General features: G+C 38.1%; 1 protein-coding gene across 17 annotated transcripts in view; it reads left to right on the forward strand.

The window, feature by feature from the left end:
• The window catches only part of Rbp6_3 (RNA-binding protein Musashi homolog Rbp6), a 436,335-nt gene that overhangs the window by 186,614 nt on the left and 231,326 nt on the right, over positions 1 to 18,395 (forward strand). For 16 of the 17 annotated variants that reach the window (XR_008470744.1, XM_054228378.1, XM_054228379.1 and 13 more), the window contains 2 exons: positions 216 to 300; positions 10,351 to 10,392. Coding sequence is in view for 15 of the 17 variants with exons in the window: in XM_054228378.1 (XP_054084353.1) it covers positions 216 to 300; positions 10,351 to 10,392 (127 nt within the window). In the remaining 2 variants the exon portion in view is untranslated. Of the gene's footprint in view, positions 1 to 215; positions 301 to 10,350; positions 10,393 to 18,395 lie in introns of those variants that run through there. The other variant, XM_054228391.1, reaches the window with a different exon arrangement.

Raw genomic sequence — 18,395 nt, forward strand, 5'->3', positions numbered from 1 at the left:
TTAGCCCAAATCTGTACTTTGGGAACGGGCGATTAGGGTTGTAATTTTTAATTACTTTATTTATTTATTTATTTAATGCATCATCAGTACCGGCTTGTTGTTAGTTTTGAAGCCAGTTCTGTTCAACAAATTGATGATTTCTTTTCAAGAATTACCTTAAACAGTAAATGTATTTACATATTCAAGCACTGATTTGGATTTATCTTTCTTTTCAGGGGGTTCGGATTTATAACATTCAGTGATCCAGCCAGCGTAGACAAGGTTCTAACACAAGGTACTCATGAACTAGACGGTAAAAAGGTAAACCATTACTTCGTTCAAATACTTACATACACTTGATGTACATTTACATAATCACATAATTGCATATGCATTTATGAGTTAACTAATTCTGGCAATGATTGAAATGACTAGTCATATAATGCGGTAATATTATATAAAATTTAATTCGCCAAAGTTAGGTATGTTAAGGGGTTAGGGGGTTTCAGAGGCTAAAAACAAGGATATTTTTTTAAGATTTTTTTTTAATATTATATATACAAAATATATATCACTTAAACAATTTAGCATATCAAAGATACATATTTGTGAAGTATTTCGTGAAATTTTTACTTAAAAATTCCGAAAACTCAGCCGTTGGTACCACATCTCCCATGTTGTGTCCAAAACAGGTTTTGCTGTGGACAGCATAACTAATTATTGCTTAATCCAAAATCAATAAACCAGAAATATTTTCGTAGGACATGGATAAATCTAGCTAATGAACGAAGGATAAAAAGAAAATATTGAAATTTGAGTTTTTGACAGAGTTTTAACCAAAAAATTCACTTTTTTAGTCAAATTTTAGCCATATATTGGATCGAAAAAAATAGTTGAAATTAAGGTATTCAAAAATTCATTCCAAGGATGTGTGGAAAATTTGAACAAAATCGCTTCACAACTTTTTGAGATATCATGTCCACCGACTTGACTTGTGTTTTGAGATAAACGCGTTTAAAGTTTTACATTCATACTAACGTGGCCTGATGGTCGGAACATCCAAGGGGTACATCTCTTAGAATATTACTCGGGTTGATTTGATATTTTTGGATAATGTTTTAAACATATTGCACTATTTAAGAAGCCAATAGTTTTTTCCCAAATTTTGAAATTTTGAAACCTACCTAATCCCTTAAGGCAATCAGATTCAAACTAAAATAGTCCTACAAGAAATTTGAAAAACTATATATACATATGTCACATAACGAAATTTATTTTTGATACCTTATTCTTATAACTTTATACTTATTCTTTTAACTTTTGGAATTAGTAATAATCAAGTGCTTTGAGCCTTTAAAAAATCTGCAGTGAGAGCTCAAACTAATTCTAACTAATTTGTTCAGGAGACTAAAGGTATGATTTAATGTTGGGAATGCTGGTCAGTCCCGAAGTAAGTGCCGATATTCTTTTTTTATCCACTCGTTGCATTGTTACAGAAAAATAAAGAAAAGCAAAAGATGATTGTAAATAATAAAACTTGTGTCTAGGACACATGCACATATATTTCTTATCAGAGCCGATTAATATCAGGTTACCCCTTATGTGTGAGATAGGGAATATCTTAAATATCTCATGTTAAACGAAATATCGGGGATAAAATTAAACAGAAGGACAGAAACTAATATATGCCGAGTTTTAAAATCAAATAAACTAAAAAGATTTAAAATTGTAATGATTTTTGTTTATGTTCGTATATAAATTAAGCAGCAGTGAAGATACCGGAACAAAACTTTGTACAAATATTTCGTTTCTAGTGTGACATCGTCATCTTAAAATCACCGAAATCGGACTATAACATTTCAATGCCCTATATACTCAACATGAGGACCTCAGTGCTTATGACCTATTTTTTCCGAAAATATACTTAAATCTCTCAGATATTCTAAAGGAATTCAAAGGACATCTGTTTTTTCTATTAGGGTACCTCTTTGCCCAAGTTGGGCAAAATCGGATCAATACTTCATGTAGCCTCCATATACCTAATATACGGATTTTCCAACTTACGGTGGACTTTATACCGCATATATCGGTTAATATGTGCGATATCTTACCAAAAGCAAGTGAACATAAAATCTTGGATATGATGTAGCTTGGTGGCAAAAATAGTTGAAAACGATCCAGGACTCCAGGTTACACCAGCTTCCTTCTTCTTCTTCTTGACTGGCGTAGACAACGCTTACGCGGTTATAGCCGAGTCCACAACAGCGCGCCACGTATCCCTCCTTCTGGCAGTTTGGCGCCAATTGATTATACCAAGCGAAGCCAGGTCCCTCTCCACCTGGTCCTTCCATCGCAGTGGAGGTCTCCCTCTTCCTCGGCTTCCACCAGCGGGTACTGCATCGAATACTTTCAGAGCTGGAGCACTTTCATTCATTCAAACAACATGACTTAGCCAGCGTAGCCGCTGTCTTTTTATTCTCTGGACTATGTATATGTCGTCGAATAACACATACAGCTCATCGTTCTATCGTCTGCGGTATTCGCCGTTGCTAATGTTATAGGGACCATAAATCTTCCGCAAAACCTTTCTCTCGAAAACTCCTAGTGCCGTCTCATCGGATGTTGACATCGTCAACGTGACGGGAATGATGAGAGACTTGTAGAGTTTGGTTTTTGTTCGTCGATAGAGACTTTACTTTTCAATTGCCTACTTAGTCCATAGTAGCACCTGTTGAGTGATTCTGCGTTGGATTTCCAGGCTGACATTGTTATTTCTGTTAATGCTGGTTTCCTGGTGATGAAATTATCTACAACTTCAAAGTTATAATGTCAACAGTGACGTGGGAGCAAAGACGCGAATGCGCTGACTGTTTGTTTGACGACAGGAGATATTTCGTCTCGTCCTCGTTCACTACCAGACCCATACGCTTCGTTTCCTTATCCAGTCTGAAAAAAGCAGAACTAACGGCGAGGGTGTTGTTTCCAATGATATCGATATCATCGGCGAACGCCAGTAGCTGTACACTCTTATACTCGTAGAAGATTGTACCTTCCCTATTTAGCTCTGCAGCTTGTATTATTTTCTCCAGTATCAGGTTAAAGAAATCACACGAGAGTGAGTCACCTTGTCTGAAACCTCGTCTGGTATCGAACGACTCGGAGAGGTCCTTCCCGATCCTGACGGAGCTTTTGGTGTTTCTCAACGTTAGCTTACACAGACGTATTAGTTTTGCGGGGATACCAAATTCAGACATCACGGCATAAAGACAGCTCCTTTTCGTGCTGTCGAAAGCAGCTTTAAAATCTACAAAAAGGTGGTGTGTATCGATCCTCTTTTAACGGGCCTTCTCCAAAATTTGGCGCATGGTGAATATCTGGTCAGTTGTTGATTTTCCAGGTCTAAAGCCACACTGATAAGGTCCAATCAGTTTGTTGACGGTGGGCTTTAGTCTTTCACACAGTACGCTCGACAGAACCTTATACGCGATGTTGAGGAGGCTTATCCCAAGGTAATTGGCGCAAATTTTGGGGTCTCCCTTTTTGTGTATTGAGCAGAGTACACTGAGATTCCAATCGTCAGGCTTGCTTTCTTCCGACCATATTCTGCAAAGAAACTGATGCATGCACCTTATCAGCTCTTCGCCGCCGTATTTGAATAGCTCGGCCGGTAATCCATCGGCCCCCGCCGCCTTATTGTTCTTCAAGCGGGTAATTGCTATTCGAATTTCTTCACGGTCGGGCAATGGAACATCTGTTCCATCGTCGTCGATTGGAGAATCGTCCGTTCAGCAGGCTCTAGAAGTGTTCCCTCCACAAACTCAGTATACTCTGTTCATCAATAACTAGATCACCTCTGGGGGTCCTACAGGAGTGTGCTCCTGTCTTGAAACCTTCAGTTAGTCGCCGGATCTTTAAATTTTCGAGCATTACCCCTGTCTGCCAGCTTGTCAAGCTCTTCATACTTACGCATTTCGGCCTCTTTCTTTTTTTGTCTGCAAATGCGTCTCGCTTCCCTCTTCAGCTCTCGTTATCTTTCCCATCCCGCTGGTGTTGCGGTCGATCGCAACATTGCGAGGTAGGCAGTCTGTTTTCTCTCCACTGCGAGACGACAATCTTCATCATACCAGCTTTTTTTTTTTACTTTTACGAAAGCCAATGGTTTTGGTTGCAGCTGAACGTAAGGAGTTTGATTTGCCATTCAACAGTTCCCTTATACCGAGATGCTGATGAGTGCTCTCAGAGAGCAGAAGTGCAAGTCGAGTAAAAAACCGTTCGGCTGTCGGTTGTGATTGCAGCTTCTCGATGTCGAACCTTCCTTGTGTTTGTTGACGTGTGCGCTTTTCTACACAGAGGCGGGTGCGTATCTTAGCTGCTACAAGATAGTGGTCCGAGTCGATGTTGGGACCACGAAGCGTACGCACATCAAAAACACTGGAGACATGTCGTCCATCTATCACAACATGATCGATCTGGTTGCGAGTGATTCGATCCGGAGACAGCCAAGTAGCTTGATGGATTTTCTTATGCTGGAATCTAGTACTACAGACGACCATATTTCGGGCCCCAGCGAAGTCGATCAGCCTCAGGCCGTTTGGAGATGTTTCGTCAAGCAGGCTGAATTTTCCGACTGTTGTGGCAAAGACACCTTCTTTACTCACCCAAGCGTTGAAATCGCCAAGCACGATTTTGACATCGTGGCGGGGGCAGCGCTCGTAGAAAGTATCTTTGGTCACATCGTCCTTCTCTTCCGTTGGGGCGTGAGCGCAAATTAGCGATATGTTGAAGAACCTCGCTTTTATGCGGTCCCACCACGAATCCCACACCAAATTTGCGCTCCTTTATATAGCCGCTGTAGTAGATGTCACAAGGACCCACCTTCTTCCGTCCTTGTCCCGTCTATCGCACTTCTTGGATGGCGGTGATATCAGCCTTTAGTCGTATGAGGACATCAACCAGCTGGGCAGAGGCACCTTCCCAATTAAGGGTCCGGACATTCCAGGTGCATGCCTTAATTCGTAGTCCTTTAAACGTTTGCAGTGGTCGTCATCAAGATTGGGGTCTCTCATCCGGCTGTTGCTTCCTTTTCATGGGGGGTGGTTTTATGTGTTTTTATGTACCCACATAAGCGGGTTTCGCCTTCTCACTTTAGCTCGCCTCCAAACGGATGTCTGTTGGCTACCCAGAGGATACTTGGTCTAAGACCGGAAGTCGTGAGCTCCTTGCGCCACATGTAAAAGAATCGTTTCTGGCCACTCCCAAGTGAATTACAGTCAGAAACTTTCCTCACTTACGTGAACTTCTACATATGACTCCATTCTCCCACCAAAAATCGTGTTTTTTGAGTTATGACACTAGTCATGTAAATGACCGATATATAAAAAAGCAGTATTGCTCGTGTCAAAGTATGTTTGTCACTGTGACTGGACTATAATTCCATTGCTTGCCACATATTCATATCTATTTGGAATATTCACTTGTATTAACTTAATTGCATTGGATTGACGCATTCGCGAATGAATTCAAAGTTCTCTGGTAGTGCCCACGTGGCACACGACAGCTGGTAGTATGATTTCTGATGTCCAATTTCCGTTTGTTTGAAATTTTGCGCTTTGCAATTTTATTAAATATTTTTTTTCTGGCTGCTCTTCGACTGAAAAAGGCGATGTAGTAGTGAGATTTCAGGCCATTTCCTCCTCAGTGCATTTTTCTCACTGGTGTTGACTGTGACTTCCCGCGCATACACACACAAGTATACACTCGACTGCAAACATTAGTAAAGCAGCATCAATAGTGCCCAAACATTTCCAATTATTTGCTGTTTTCATTCATTTTCCATTTCGGTTCGTTAAACCAGTTTACCAAATAGCCAAATAGGGTGCACTGAGAAAAATTTTTAATTTTTACAATTTTGGCATTACTTATGAAATAATATAGTTATAGTTATTTGGTTAAGTTAATTATTCTCTCGATATCATCATGCGATTCTTTAATTAAGTATTCGGCAGAAAGAGTCGACATCTTTATTTCATTATAACGTTTCCGTCCAAGTTTGTAACCTCTGTACTTTCACTCGAACAAATACATTTTTTTCAGTGAATCTGTTCACCAAACTTGATTCGGCTTAGTGGTCGGCTCATTGGCCAGATGTCCGTCACGCGTAATAGCAAGCCTAGAAATATGGTGCGTTTCCCAATCCCCAATCTCTCTCATTCTGCTCCAACTACAATTATGTATGTTTGTATGAAATGAATTGAGCTATGTATGTGTCGCGCCCACTCAACGCTGATTAGTTTTAGCTTTAATCTCGAAATCGATTTCTCCACTGCTCCAATATGGCAGGAAATAATCGCCCAGTTGCAATTGAGCTTTGGCGTTCTACCTGCCAGCATTCGCTACAATGCCTCCCTCGCCACTCTGGCTACCGGCCTCACTGGCATCACACCCTGCGTTGGTTTGTCAACTGCTCGTTCTTTGATTTTTCGAATCGGCAATATTTCAATTTATATTTGTTATTGTTGTGTTGCCATTTCACTTTCCCATCATTTCCCATTTACTGTGTGTGTATGTATATACATAGCGCTACGCTTTTGTCCCCCAGTCGGAGCGTTTAATTTACTATTGGTTCTTTTAATTTACTTTGCTGTCGATTTCTTCAATTCAAGGACAGATATAATCACAGCCACCGCATTAATTTAAGAAGTCACTATCGCAGTCCGACTTGAAATGGCAATTGGCATTAGCCCTAGTTCATTTATGCAACATCACGCAACGTCACATCAAAGAAGCATCCGACATGCAAATGAGCTGAAATGCTCTGCCATCTTTATAGTAAATAATTTACATATTAAATCATACAAACATACATATAGATGTATAAAAAGTAATTGAAGTTTTATGATTTTAATTACCTTAAACTGACTCGTTAAGTCTACGTGAGCAACTTTCCCAGCACTTTCAGTTGTACGAGTATTGTGCATATTTACTGATTTTTTCATCGTTTATTTTTGGGTGCTGTCCGCGCTGTAAGCTATGCGTTTTCCATTCCTTTTGGAATTAAATGAAATTAATTTATTCCATTATATTGCTATACGGTTATATTTAGACTATGTTGGTAGAAGAACTAGGTGGAGATAGGTGTTCTAGTACTAATTTTAATTTTTCATTGCTTAGTTAACCGCCTATCAAGGAGGGGGGAGCCCTCAACTTCGACTTGGTGCCTAGCACATTGTAAAGCTCTAAACTGAATCATTCCCCCAAACAGTCCAAAAGCTGTATCATAGCTATATGGCTTGGTCTTCGTGGGATAGATTATTTCTAAATTTTCTGTAAGAAACGATGTTTTCTACCAACCACTTTCTATAATGTTTATTACATTAATTTATTATCGAATACAAATAGTGTTGAAAATGCAATGCAACTCAGCGGGTTGTTGCCATCGTTGTAAATTTGACTGTGTTTATTAATAACTGTAAGGCAACTTTACGAGGTCGCTTCTGGAAATAATAGTTGTGGTTATTCATAAAATAGCAATCAGCTCTTGAAACTTACCAACACCTTCAGTGTTCAAGTGCAACCGAACATTTTATACTCTCGCAATTTATTGCTATAGCTTTATTAAGATATCACACAATTTGACCCATATATTCGGCATTAACACCTCAGATATTTCACATATTAACCGATATACATATGTATGCGGCGTAAAGCCCACCGTTCTTTTGTAAAACCTATAATTAGGTATATGGGAGCTATGGGAAGTTATGACCCGATTTTAATAATTTTTGGAACAAAGACCTACTTTAAGGTCTGAGATCTGAGATATATCTGAGATATATGATATTTTCGTTGAAAAATTACCCTTAGGCACTGAGTTCTTCATGTTGAGTATATGGGACATTGAAATGTTATAGTCCGATTTCGGTGATTTTAAGATGGGAGATGTCACACTATAAACGAAATATTTGTACAAAGTTTTGTTCCGGTATCTTCACTGCTGCTTAATTTATATACGAACATAAACAAAAATCATTACAATTTTAAATCTTTTTAGTTTATTTGATTTAAAAACTCGGCATATATTAGTTTCTGTCCTTCTGTTTAATTTTATCCCCGATATTTCGTTTAACATGAGATATTTAAGATATTCCCTATCTCACACATAAGGGGTAACCTGATATTAATCGGCCCTGATAAAAAATATATGTGCATGTGTGCTAGACACAAATTTTATTATTTACAATCATCAACGTCAGAGACATTAAATTTTTCAGAAGAAATAGCAGAAAGAAGATGCACTCAGATTTTTTTTACAAAATGGAAAATGAGCGTGGCGTCGCTCACTTATGGGTCAAAAACCATATCTCAGGAACTACTCGACCGATTTCAATGAAATTTGGTATATAATTGCTTATAAAACTGTTAATATGTGAAATGTCTTAGCTAAATGAAATGAGCATATAATCTTAGATATAATGCATGTTGGTGGTGAAAATTAGTGAAATCGATTCAGGAATTACCTCAATTTATATTCTATATATGATGATTTTCGTTTTTCTATTGGACTTTATGCCGGATATATGGGTCATAGCAATAAATTGCCAGTATAAAATGTTCGGTTGCACCCGAACTTAGCCTTTCCTTGTATGTATGTGATTGGCGTTGAACCGTTTAACCGGTTATAGCTGAATCGTTGAGAGCGCGCCACTCCTCTCTTTCCTTCGCAGTTCGGCGCCAGTTAAAGATTCCAAGTGTAACCAGGTTGCTCTCCATCTGGTCTTTCCAACGGAGCGGAGGCCTACCCCTTCCTCGGCTTCCTCCGGCGGGTACTGCATGGAACACTTTCAGAGCTGGAGTGTTTTCGTCCATTCGGACAACGTGGTCTGCGGTATTCGCCGTTGCCAATGTTATGAGGACCATAAACCTTGCGCAAAATTTTCCTCTCGAAACCTCCAACCGTCCAAGCTTCTGCACCATAAAGCAGGATGGGAATGATAAGCGATTTGTAGTGTTTGATTTTGGTTCGCCGAGAGTGGACTTTACTTTTTTCAGTCCAAAGTAGCACCTGTTGTTAAGAGTGATTCTTCTGGATTTCGAGGCTGTCATTGTTGGTGTTGTTGATACTGGTTCCCAGATATACGAAATTATCTACGACTTCGAAGTTATGACTGTCAACAGTGACGTGGGAGCCAAGAAGCGAATGCGCCGACTGTTTGCTTGATGACAGGAGATATTTCGTCTTGTCCTCATTCACCTCCAGACCAATTCGCTTCGCCTCCTTATCTATGCGGGAAAAAGCAGAACAAACGGCGCGGTTGTTGTTTCCGATGATATCAATATCATCGGCGTACGCCAGCAGCTGTATACTCTTATAGAAGATTGCGTCTCGCTTCCCTCTTCAGCTCTCGGTATCTATCCCATCCCGCACGTGTTGTGGCCGTTTGCAACGTTGCGAGGTAGGCAGTCTGTTTTCTCTCCGCTGCGAGACGGCAATCCTCATCGTACCAGCTTGTTTTTTGTCGTTGCCGAAATCCAATTGTTTCGGCTGCAGCGGTACGCAGTGAGTTTGAGATGTCATTCCACAGTTCCCTTATACCGAGATGCTGATGAGTGCTCTCAGAGAGCGGGAGTGCAAGTCGAGAAGAGTATTTCGTGGCTTTCTGTTGCGATTGCAACAGATCTTTGCTGCACAGAGGCGAGTGCGAATCTTAGCTGCAACCAGATAATGGTCCGAGGCTACAGATCTTTGCTGCACAGAGACGAGTGCGAATCTTCGCTGCAACCAGATAATGGTCCGAGTCTATAGTTGGTCAGCGAAGTCGATCAGCCTCAGGCCGTTTGGAGATGTTTCGTCAAGCAGGCTGGATTCTCCGACTGTTGTGGCAAAGACACCTTCTTTACTCACCCAAGCGTTGAAATCGCCAAGCATGATTTTGACATCGTGGCGGGGGCAGCGCTCGTAGAAAGTATCTTTGGTCACATCGTCCTTCTCTTCCGTTGGGGCGTGAGCGCAAATAAGCGATATGTTGAAGAACCTCGCTTTTATGCGGTCCCACCACGAATCCCACACCAAATTTGCGCTCCTTTATATAGCCGCTGTAGTAGATGTCACAAGGACCCAACTTCTTTCGTCCTTGTCCCGTCTATCGCACTTCTTGGATGACGGTGATATCAGCCTTTAGTCGTATGAGGACATCAACCACCACTCCCAAGTGAATGAATAATCAAAAACTTTCCTCACTTACGTGAATTTCTACACATGATCCCACCCCTTGTTATAATACTTGTTATTATTTGAAATACTTCGATTTTATATACAATTTTATATTTATATACATTACTCAACTGTGATTTCTTTAATTTCTCTATTTGCAGATCGATCCAAAGGTAGCGTTTCCCCGCAGAGCACATCCTAAAGTAAGTAACACATTATTAACAATTCCAATTAATGTTTGTACCAAGCTAATATAGAGATTCATTGACACGTTAGCGGATGCGGTTATGTATTAGTGTTGGGTTCTCATGAAATTCACAGAAACGATCAAAAGTCCACTACATTTTTTATAAATAACTCATAACAAAAGTTAATAAAATGTTTTAAAAATATCTTTACAGTATTCTTCTATATTAGCTATTTTTTTAAGTAGTGATTAGTCAAATTAAGAAAAAATTCTTAACATGATTTGGGCCTTCAGTAAAATGAAAAATTTTGTGGCCACGCCCCCTTCTAAGTTTTTTGTACATATCTTGTAAACTACTAAAGTTATATCAAGGAAACCTTCTAGAGTCGTTTCTTTTAGGTACTACCTTAAACATTCCAAAACTGGAGGAAATCGGATTATAACCACGCCCACCTCTCATACAACGGTTATGTTCAAAACTACTAAAAATGCTTTAATTCAGTAAAGAAAACCACCAGAAACTCTAAATTTCATTATAAAGATGAAAGCCAAAAGAGCTACACTCAAAATGGTGTACATAATTTTAAATGGGCGTGGTGCTGACCATTTATGGGTCAAAAACCATGTCTCTGAAACTACTCGACCAATTTCAATGAAATTCGGTAGCAGCCCTACCATTAGACTAGGAAATCTGGGCTATTCACCCATTCTTTCAACAATACCCGATTACTGAAACCACAAACAAGATTATATGCTCACTTAATTTGGCTCAGATAGTTCACACATTAACCGATATATGCGAAATAAATCCCACCGTACTTTTGTAAAACCTATAATTATGTATAGTATATCTAATAAAGTGAATGAATCAGATAGAATTCAAAATTTAGTTATTTAGAAGTAGTCGTGGTTGTGATCTGCTTTTGCCAATTTTTGATGTGTAATCAGGGTGTCAAGAAAATATTATATACCGAATTTCATTGAAATTGGTCGAGTAGTTCCTGAGATAATGAGATTTTTGACCCAAAAGTGGGCGATGCCACGCCCATTTTCCATTTTGTAATCTCAGTGCAACTTCTTTCTGCCATTTCTTCTGTAAAATTTAGTGTTTCTAATGTCTTCCGTTAGTGAGTTAGCGCCTTTTAGTAATTTTCAACCTAACCTTAATGTGGGACCACGTCCACCTGGTTATTATCCGATTCAACTGTTTTCATGATGTGTGGTTGGGTACGCAGGGGAACCGACTGCAGAAAGTTTTGTTTATACAGCTTTATTGGTTTGCGAGATATATTACAGTATACTCTCGAAAAGTAAATTCTTAGAAAGTAAATAATCGCGGAAAAGTTAATCACCTTTAAGATTACACATGCACCTCGAAAAAGTAAATTTTTATACTCTCGCAACCTGTTGCACAGAGTATCATAGTTTTGTTCACATAACGGTTGTTTGTGTCACCAAGAAATATAAGAGTTAGATATGGGGTTATATATACATAAATGATCAGGATGACGAGTAGATTTGAAATCCGGATGTCTGTCCGTCCGTCTGTCCGTGCAAGCGATAACTTGAGTAAAAATTAAGATATCTTAATGAAACTTGGAACACATGTTCCTTGGCACCCTGAGGAAGTTGCTTTCGAAAATGGGCAAAATCGGTCCACTGCCACGCCAACAAAATGGAGGAAACCGAAAACCTATACAGTGTCATAACTAAGCCATAAATAAAGTTATGAAAATGAAATTTGGAACATAGGATCCCATTAGGGAGGGGCACATTTGGATGTAATTTTTTTGGAAAAGTGGGCGCGACCCCGCCCCCAAATAGGTTTTTTGTATATAACTCGCAAACCAATAAAGCTATATAACCAAACTTTCTGCAGTCGTTTCTTTTAGCCATTTCCTTATACAGTCCAAAAATGAAAGAAATCGGAAAATAACCACGCCCACCTCCCATACAAAGGTTAGGTTGAAAATTACTAAAAGTGGGTTAACTCCCTAACGAAAAACGTCAGAAACACCAAATTTTACATAAGAAAAGTCAGAAGAAAGCTGCACTGAGATTTTTTTACAAAATGGAAAATGGGCGTGGCGTCGCCCACTTATGGGTCAAAAACCATATATCAAGAACTATTCGACCGATTTCAATGAAATTCGGTACATAGCACTTTCTTGACACCCTGATGACACGGGTGGAATATGGGCGAAATCGGTTCACAACTACGTCTACTTCCCATATAACCCAATTTTGAATTCCATTTGATTCGTTCACTTTATAATGTATTCATAAGGAACCAATGAAGCTAGCGGAATAAAACTTTACACAAATACTGTATTTGAGCTGTGACATCACTTGTGGAAAAATTGTCAAAATCGAACCATGACTTTTCAAGGCCCCTGATATCAAACATGAAGAACTCAGTGCCTAAGGTTAATTTTTCACCGAAAATATAGGTAAATCCCTCAGATATTTTAATGTAATTCATTCCCTCTGAATTTTTTTCTTATAACAGTTTCTCTCTGTACCTGAAATGGTGAAAATTGGGTCATAACTTCCCACAGATCCCATATACCTAATTATAAGTAATATTAAATTAAGTGAGCGTATAGTCTTCGATACATTGTATCTTGGTGGTGAAAACGAGTGAAATCGGTTTAGGAATTACCTCAGTCCCCATATACTATTTATGATGATTTTCGTTATTCTATTGAACTTTATGCCGAATATATGGGTGGAATTGTATTGTCTTTATAAAATTACATCAAAAAATTGCGAGAGTATAAAATGTTCGGTTACACCCGAACTTAGCCCTTCCTTACTTGTTTAATTTACTTTTCAGAGAGTGTGATAAAAAATTCGAAACGAAGAAAGCAGCGTTTTTTACGATGTTGCAAAAACACTTACTCTCTTGTATATCGCGTTTTTTTAGTAAATAAAATCTCCTACTTGATCTCCTACTTGATACTGGTTTAAAAATGAAAACGATGCAAATCAGGTGCGAAACTTTTTGAATTGTCGTACAAAAATGGTCAGAAAATATATTGCAAAAGAAAAAAAAAAACAAATGAATATTCAAGATTTTTTCTCTTCATAGTAAATACATATGTATGTAAATGTAAATATGTTTTTTCATGTAAATCCACATGTTTTATTGAAGCAAATAAATGAATGAATTTTTTAAGTTTAAAAATGCATTTAATATTATAAAGCAGATAATTTATGTATATATTTGGAAAAGTAAATTATTCGAAAAAGTAAATTACCCAAAATACGAATCGATTTACTTTTCGAGAGTTTACTGTACTTTATTTATGGCTTAGTTATGACGCTTTATAGGTTTTGCGTTTTCGCCATTTTGTGGGCGTGGCAGTAGACCGATTTCACCCATATACCAACCTCCTCAGGGTGCCAAGGAATATGTGTACCAAGTTTCATTAAGATATTTTTACTCAAGTTATCCGTTGCACGGATAGACAGACAGACCAGATTTCGAATCCACTCATCATTCTGATCATTTATATATATATAACCCCATATATAACTACGGACAACCGTTATGTGAACAAAACTATTATACTATCTTTGGCAACTTTGTTGCGAGAGTATAAAAATGAGTGAAATCGGGTCATAACTCATATCATATATATGAGGAATACGTGAGTCAAATTGTTTGTTATATTAATAAAATTAAATTAGAAAATTGCGAGAGTATAAAATGTTCGGTGACACCGAACTTAGCCCTTGTCCTTACTTGTTTAAAATGGTTTAATAAATTTGTTCCTAATCAATTGTCAGCTGTTACTACTTCAATCGAATTTATTATTGTTACATAAACAGACAAATTGTTTCATGATATTTATTTGGACAATTACGAAAGGATTAACTATAATATTTCTTTTCTGAAAGACTAAGTTTAACGAAGACTATGAAATTTCATCTTTCATGTCACCATTTGACTATTGCGGACTTTTCTTAAATTGTGTGTTACAAGCAACCTTTGAGTTACAAAACTACTGTACTATCTGCAACGTACCGCCGTAGCATAAAATAGATAAAAGCCTCTTAATAAGAAACAGCTTTGCAGCTCTTGTGTGAAAAATGATGATAACTACAAATTTCTGTAAGTCACTGCCCACTGCTTCCCCTCGAAGATAAAAAAATAGCTTCTGTATGTATGCTCGTCTCACACAAAATAACCATACACCATACCGGAGTTATTAAGCGCTATATAAATGCCATGAGAACCATGGGTTTTGTGGCAGAAGTGGCAACTGCAAACAGCTGCGAAATATGGAACTACGGGCGCAGAATGAAAAGTGGCAGCAACAAGACTAATCTTATGGCCCTATCTTTGGTGTCCCCTATTCCAGTGCGTTGCTGAAAGGATGAAAGCAGTAGCGAAAATCCCAGCTGGATCGTTTAAAAAGCTCCTGATATATTTAAAATACGTACTTTACATATATGAGAATGATATAATATTTACTTAAATTATTGACAAGGTAAATTTAGCTGTAAAATCTTTTTGAATTAAGTCTCTATTAATTTCTGTATAAGAACCTGAAGCAAAATTCAAATTTGAATGTTGCCTGCTTATTTTACTATTTTATTTATATATCCTTGAATGAACATAATTATTATTTTATTTTTAACCTAAAAAGATTAACTGAAACCCCTTTTTCAAGATACTTAAATCGATACTTATAAATATTTAATAAGCTAACTCAATTAAGGGTGGTACTGCCGCCAGACCAGAGCCGCCCAGAAAGAAGTGGATTCTGAATTTGTGTAGAAATAATCAAATTTAATGTTGGCACTTAAGTTTGCAGTGCGGTTGGCTTTAAATGGGTAAAGTAATTCTTGAATATAAAAAATAAAATGAAATGCGAAAAAAATGATAATACTTAGCGACATAAAATGCAGATGAGCCAAGTTAGCAAAAAATAAGCCCGCCACAAAAAAGTCAGCGCAAATATATGTATGTACCAAACCCTGATATGTTAAGACATATTCTTACGAGTATGCTCACGCAATACTTACACATACAAACTTGTACAACCGTGTATAGTATGAGTGCGCATTATGTGGTAAGAGGATGCAATGACGGGCGAGAAGGCAGCTCAGCATTTTGAGTTTTAAAAATGGGGACACTGTGGGTGCCAGCTATTTAACAGTGTCATGAAAGAATTGGAGATGGGCGTATTTTTAATAATCTCGAGGTTCTTCCTCTGGCAACAGCGTTAAGTGGTGGAACGACGTGCAACCGCATTTTAATTTTTCCAACGCGTCGACATTGAATTTTCCCACTTTCGCGCATTTTTCTTACTTTCGCATTTCAGCGAATATTTTCGTATTTGCTACAAAGACTCGAGGTTTCATGCATATCTGCATACAATCTCAAATAGACGCAAACACCTAAGACTTCCTCTGTCCCAGACACGCATACAAATGTTTTTAAATACTCATTAAATAAGTTGTTGGTTGTGCGGTTGGAGTCGCGAAATGTCAGCAATTTGTAGTAAATAAAATATATTTATTTGCATTAAAATTGAAAATAAACGTCAGCTCATAATATTTAGTGTTTACGTTCTAGATGTGGGACAATTGCGCGGTTAGCTTTAATAAATTTTAAAAATTAAAATGAGATGAAAAATTATGTAACTCTCGAAATCATTTAATTTAGCTCTTGTTGTCAAATGGTGACCGACGATGCCGAGTGTTCAGCCTACAGACTTGGGTTGATTGAATCAATTAATTTAAGGAAATGAAAATGTAATTATATCATATTGGATCTTCTTCTTCTTATTGACTGGCGTAGGTACCACTTATGGGGTTATAGCCGAATTCATAACAGCGCGCCATTCATTCTTCCTTTTGACAGTTTGACGCTAATTGGTAATACCAAGTGAAGCCAGGTCCTTCCCACCTGGTCTTTCCAACGTAATGGAGGTCTTCCTCTTCCTCGGCTTCTACCAGCGGGTATTGCATCGAACATTTTCGGAGCTGGAGCACTTTTGTCCATTCCAACAACATGACCTAGCCAGCGTAGCCACTGTCTTTTTATTCGCTGAACTATGTCTATGTCGTCGTACAACACGCCGTTGCAAATGTTTAAGGGACCGCAAATCTTTATTAATTAAGAAATCATTAATAAAAAACAAACAGTTCATTGCACCTATATATTATAAGTTATAAGTTTTTGAAATTTTGTTCAGCAAGCAGCTGCGAGCGTTTGTTACTCTACTTTCTGGCACGCGATTGCGATGCAAGACGATTTTCATTTTCAGATTAAGATTCTCCATCACAGAGTCTTTTTGATACCCTCATCGGAACTATTTCCAGAAAGTTGAGATTCTAGCAATAAATATAGCCTTGTTACTCGGGATGAATGTAGCTTTCCAATGGTGAAAGAATTTTTGAAATCGGCACAGTAGTTTTTGAGTTTATTCATTACAAACATACATACAAATCTTTCCTCTTTATAATAGTAGTATAGATTTAGATTTTTTTTAATTCTTAAATTTTACGAATAAAAATAATAAATAAAAGAACAGGAAACAAATTATACTACTAGTCAAAAAACATATGAATTCGATTACAGTTTTATAACCACAAATTTTTGATAATCACTTCTCAATAATAGCAATACTGCCAATTATACACATAATTTTGTGCACACTCGGGTGTAGCTCGATCACATTCAATACAATCTCTAAACCCGTTCATGAACGAGTGTCAACTTGGCACTCTGCTAAAACAAACATGTATGCTTATTCTTCGAGTGTTCGAGACACAGCTTGTTCGTCTTGAACTCGTCCCCTACCGATCAATACATGTATTCATACTGAAAGGTTTGATCAAACTAAATAAGAGTGTACATTCGAGTGTGCACCTAAATGATGTACCCGTTGCAGCTCTCTGCTGTTCACTCTTATAGAAGATTGCACCTTCTTTGTTTAGCTCTGCGGCTCGTATTATTTTCTCCAGCATCAGGTTAAAGAGGTCACACGATAGTGAGTCACCCTGTCTGAAATCTCGTTTAGTATCGAACGGATCGGAGCGTTCCTTCCAGATCCTGACGGAGCTGTGTTGCTCAACTTCAATTTACATAGCCGTATTAGTTTTGCAGGGATACCAAATTCAGACATCGCGATATAGAGGCAACTACTTTTCGTGCTGTCGAAAGCAGCTTTAAAATCGACAAAGAGATGGTGTCTCTTTTGACTGGTCTTTTCCAAGATTTGGCGCATGGTGAAAATCTGGAAAGTTGTAGATTTTCCACGTTTAAAGCAGTGGTCGGCACGAGAGGAATTGTGACTGTGTAGGTGAGCACGAAAGAAAGGATACCCAGAACACTGTAACCTTCCATTTTGAGAATGTTTTCCATTTTTTCATAAAAAATATATTTTTGTACTCGTTCATTCATTTTACTTATTTTATTATTAAAACAAATATATTAGATAAAAAGCCTTAACTTTACTGTCTTAAAACCATAAATGTAATACATAACATCAAACGACATTCATAACAGTAAGGCATTTCACGCAGCTTATGCAAAGTGCCACAGCCATATGCGATACTCATTCGTTGCTGGTTCGACAATGACTGAACGATAGTGCGTAAACGTGCGTGTGATGTGAGTTTGGCACAATTGTGCCAAGCAGTGCCGCCCAGTGGTCTAAAGCCATACTGATAAGGCTTTAGTCTTTCACACAATACGCTCGATAGAATCCAATAAGCGATGTTGAGAAGGCTTATTCTATGGTAATTTTCGCAGATTGTGGGGTCTCCCTTTTTATGGCTTGGTAGAGTACACTTAGGATTCAATCGTCGGCCATGCTTTCTTCCGACAATATTCTGGCACCATAGTGAATGCCAGGACTCGACAACGGAGTCTCTCTCCCACCACGAATCCCACACCGAATTTGCGCTCTTTTATATGGGATATTACAACCCCCTTGATCCCATAATTCGGGATAGTACATTATCCCATAATGTATATACCGATCAATATGTAGGTTAGGT

Source organism: Zeugodacus cucurbitae, chromosome 4 (genome assembly GCF_028554725.1).
Source record: "Zeugodacus cucurbitae isolate PBARC_wt_2022May chromosome 4, idZeuCucr1.2, whole genome shotgun sequence".
Lineage (NCBI taxonomy): Eukaryota > Metazoa > Arthropoda > Insecta > Diptera > Tephritidae > Zeugodacus > Zeugodacus cucurbitae.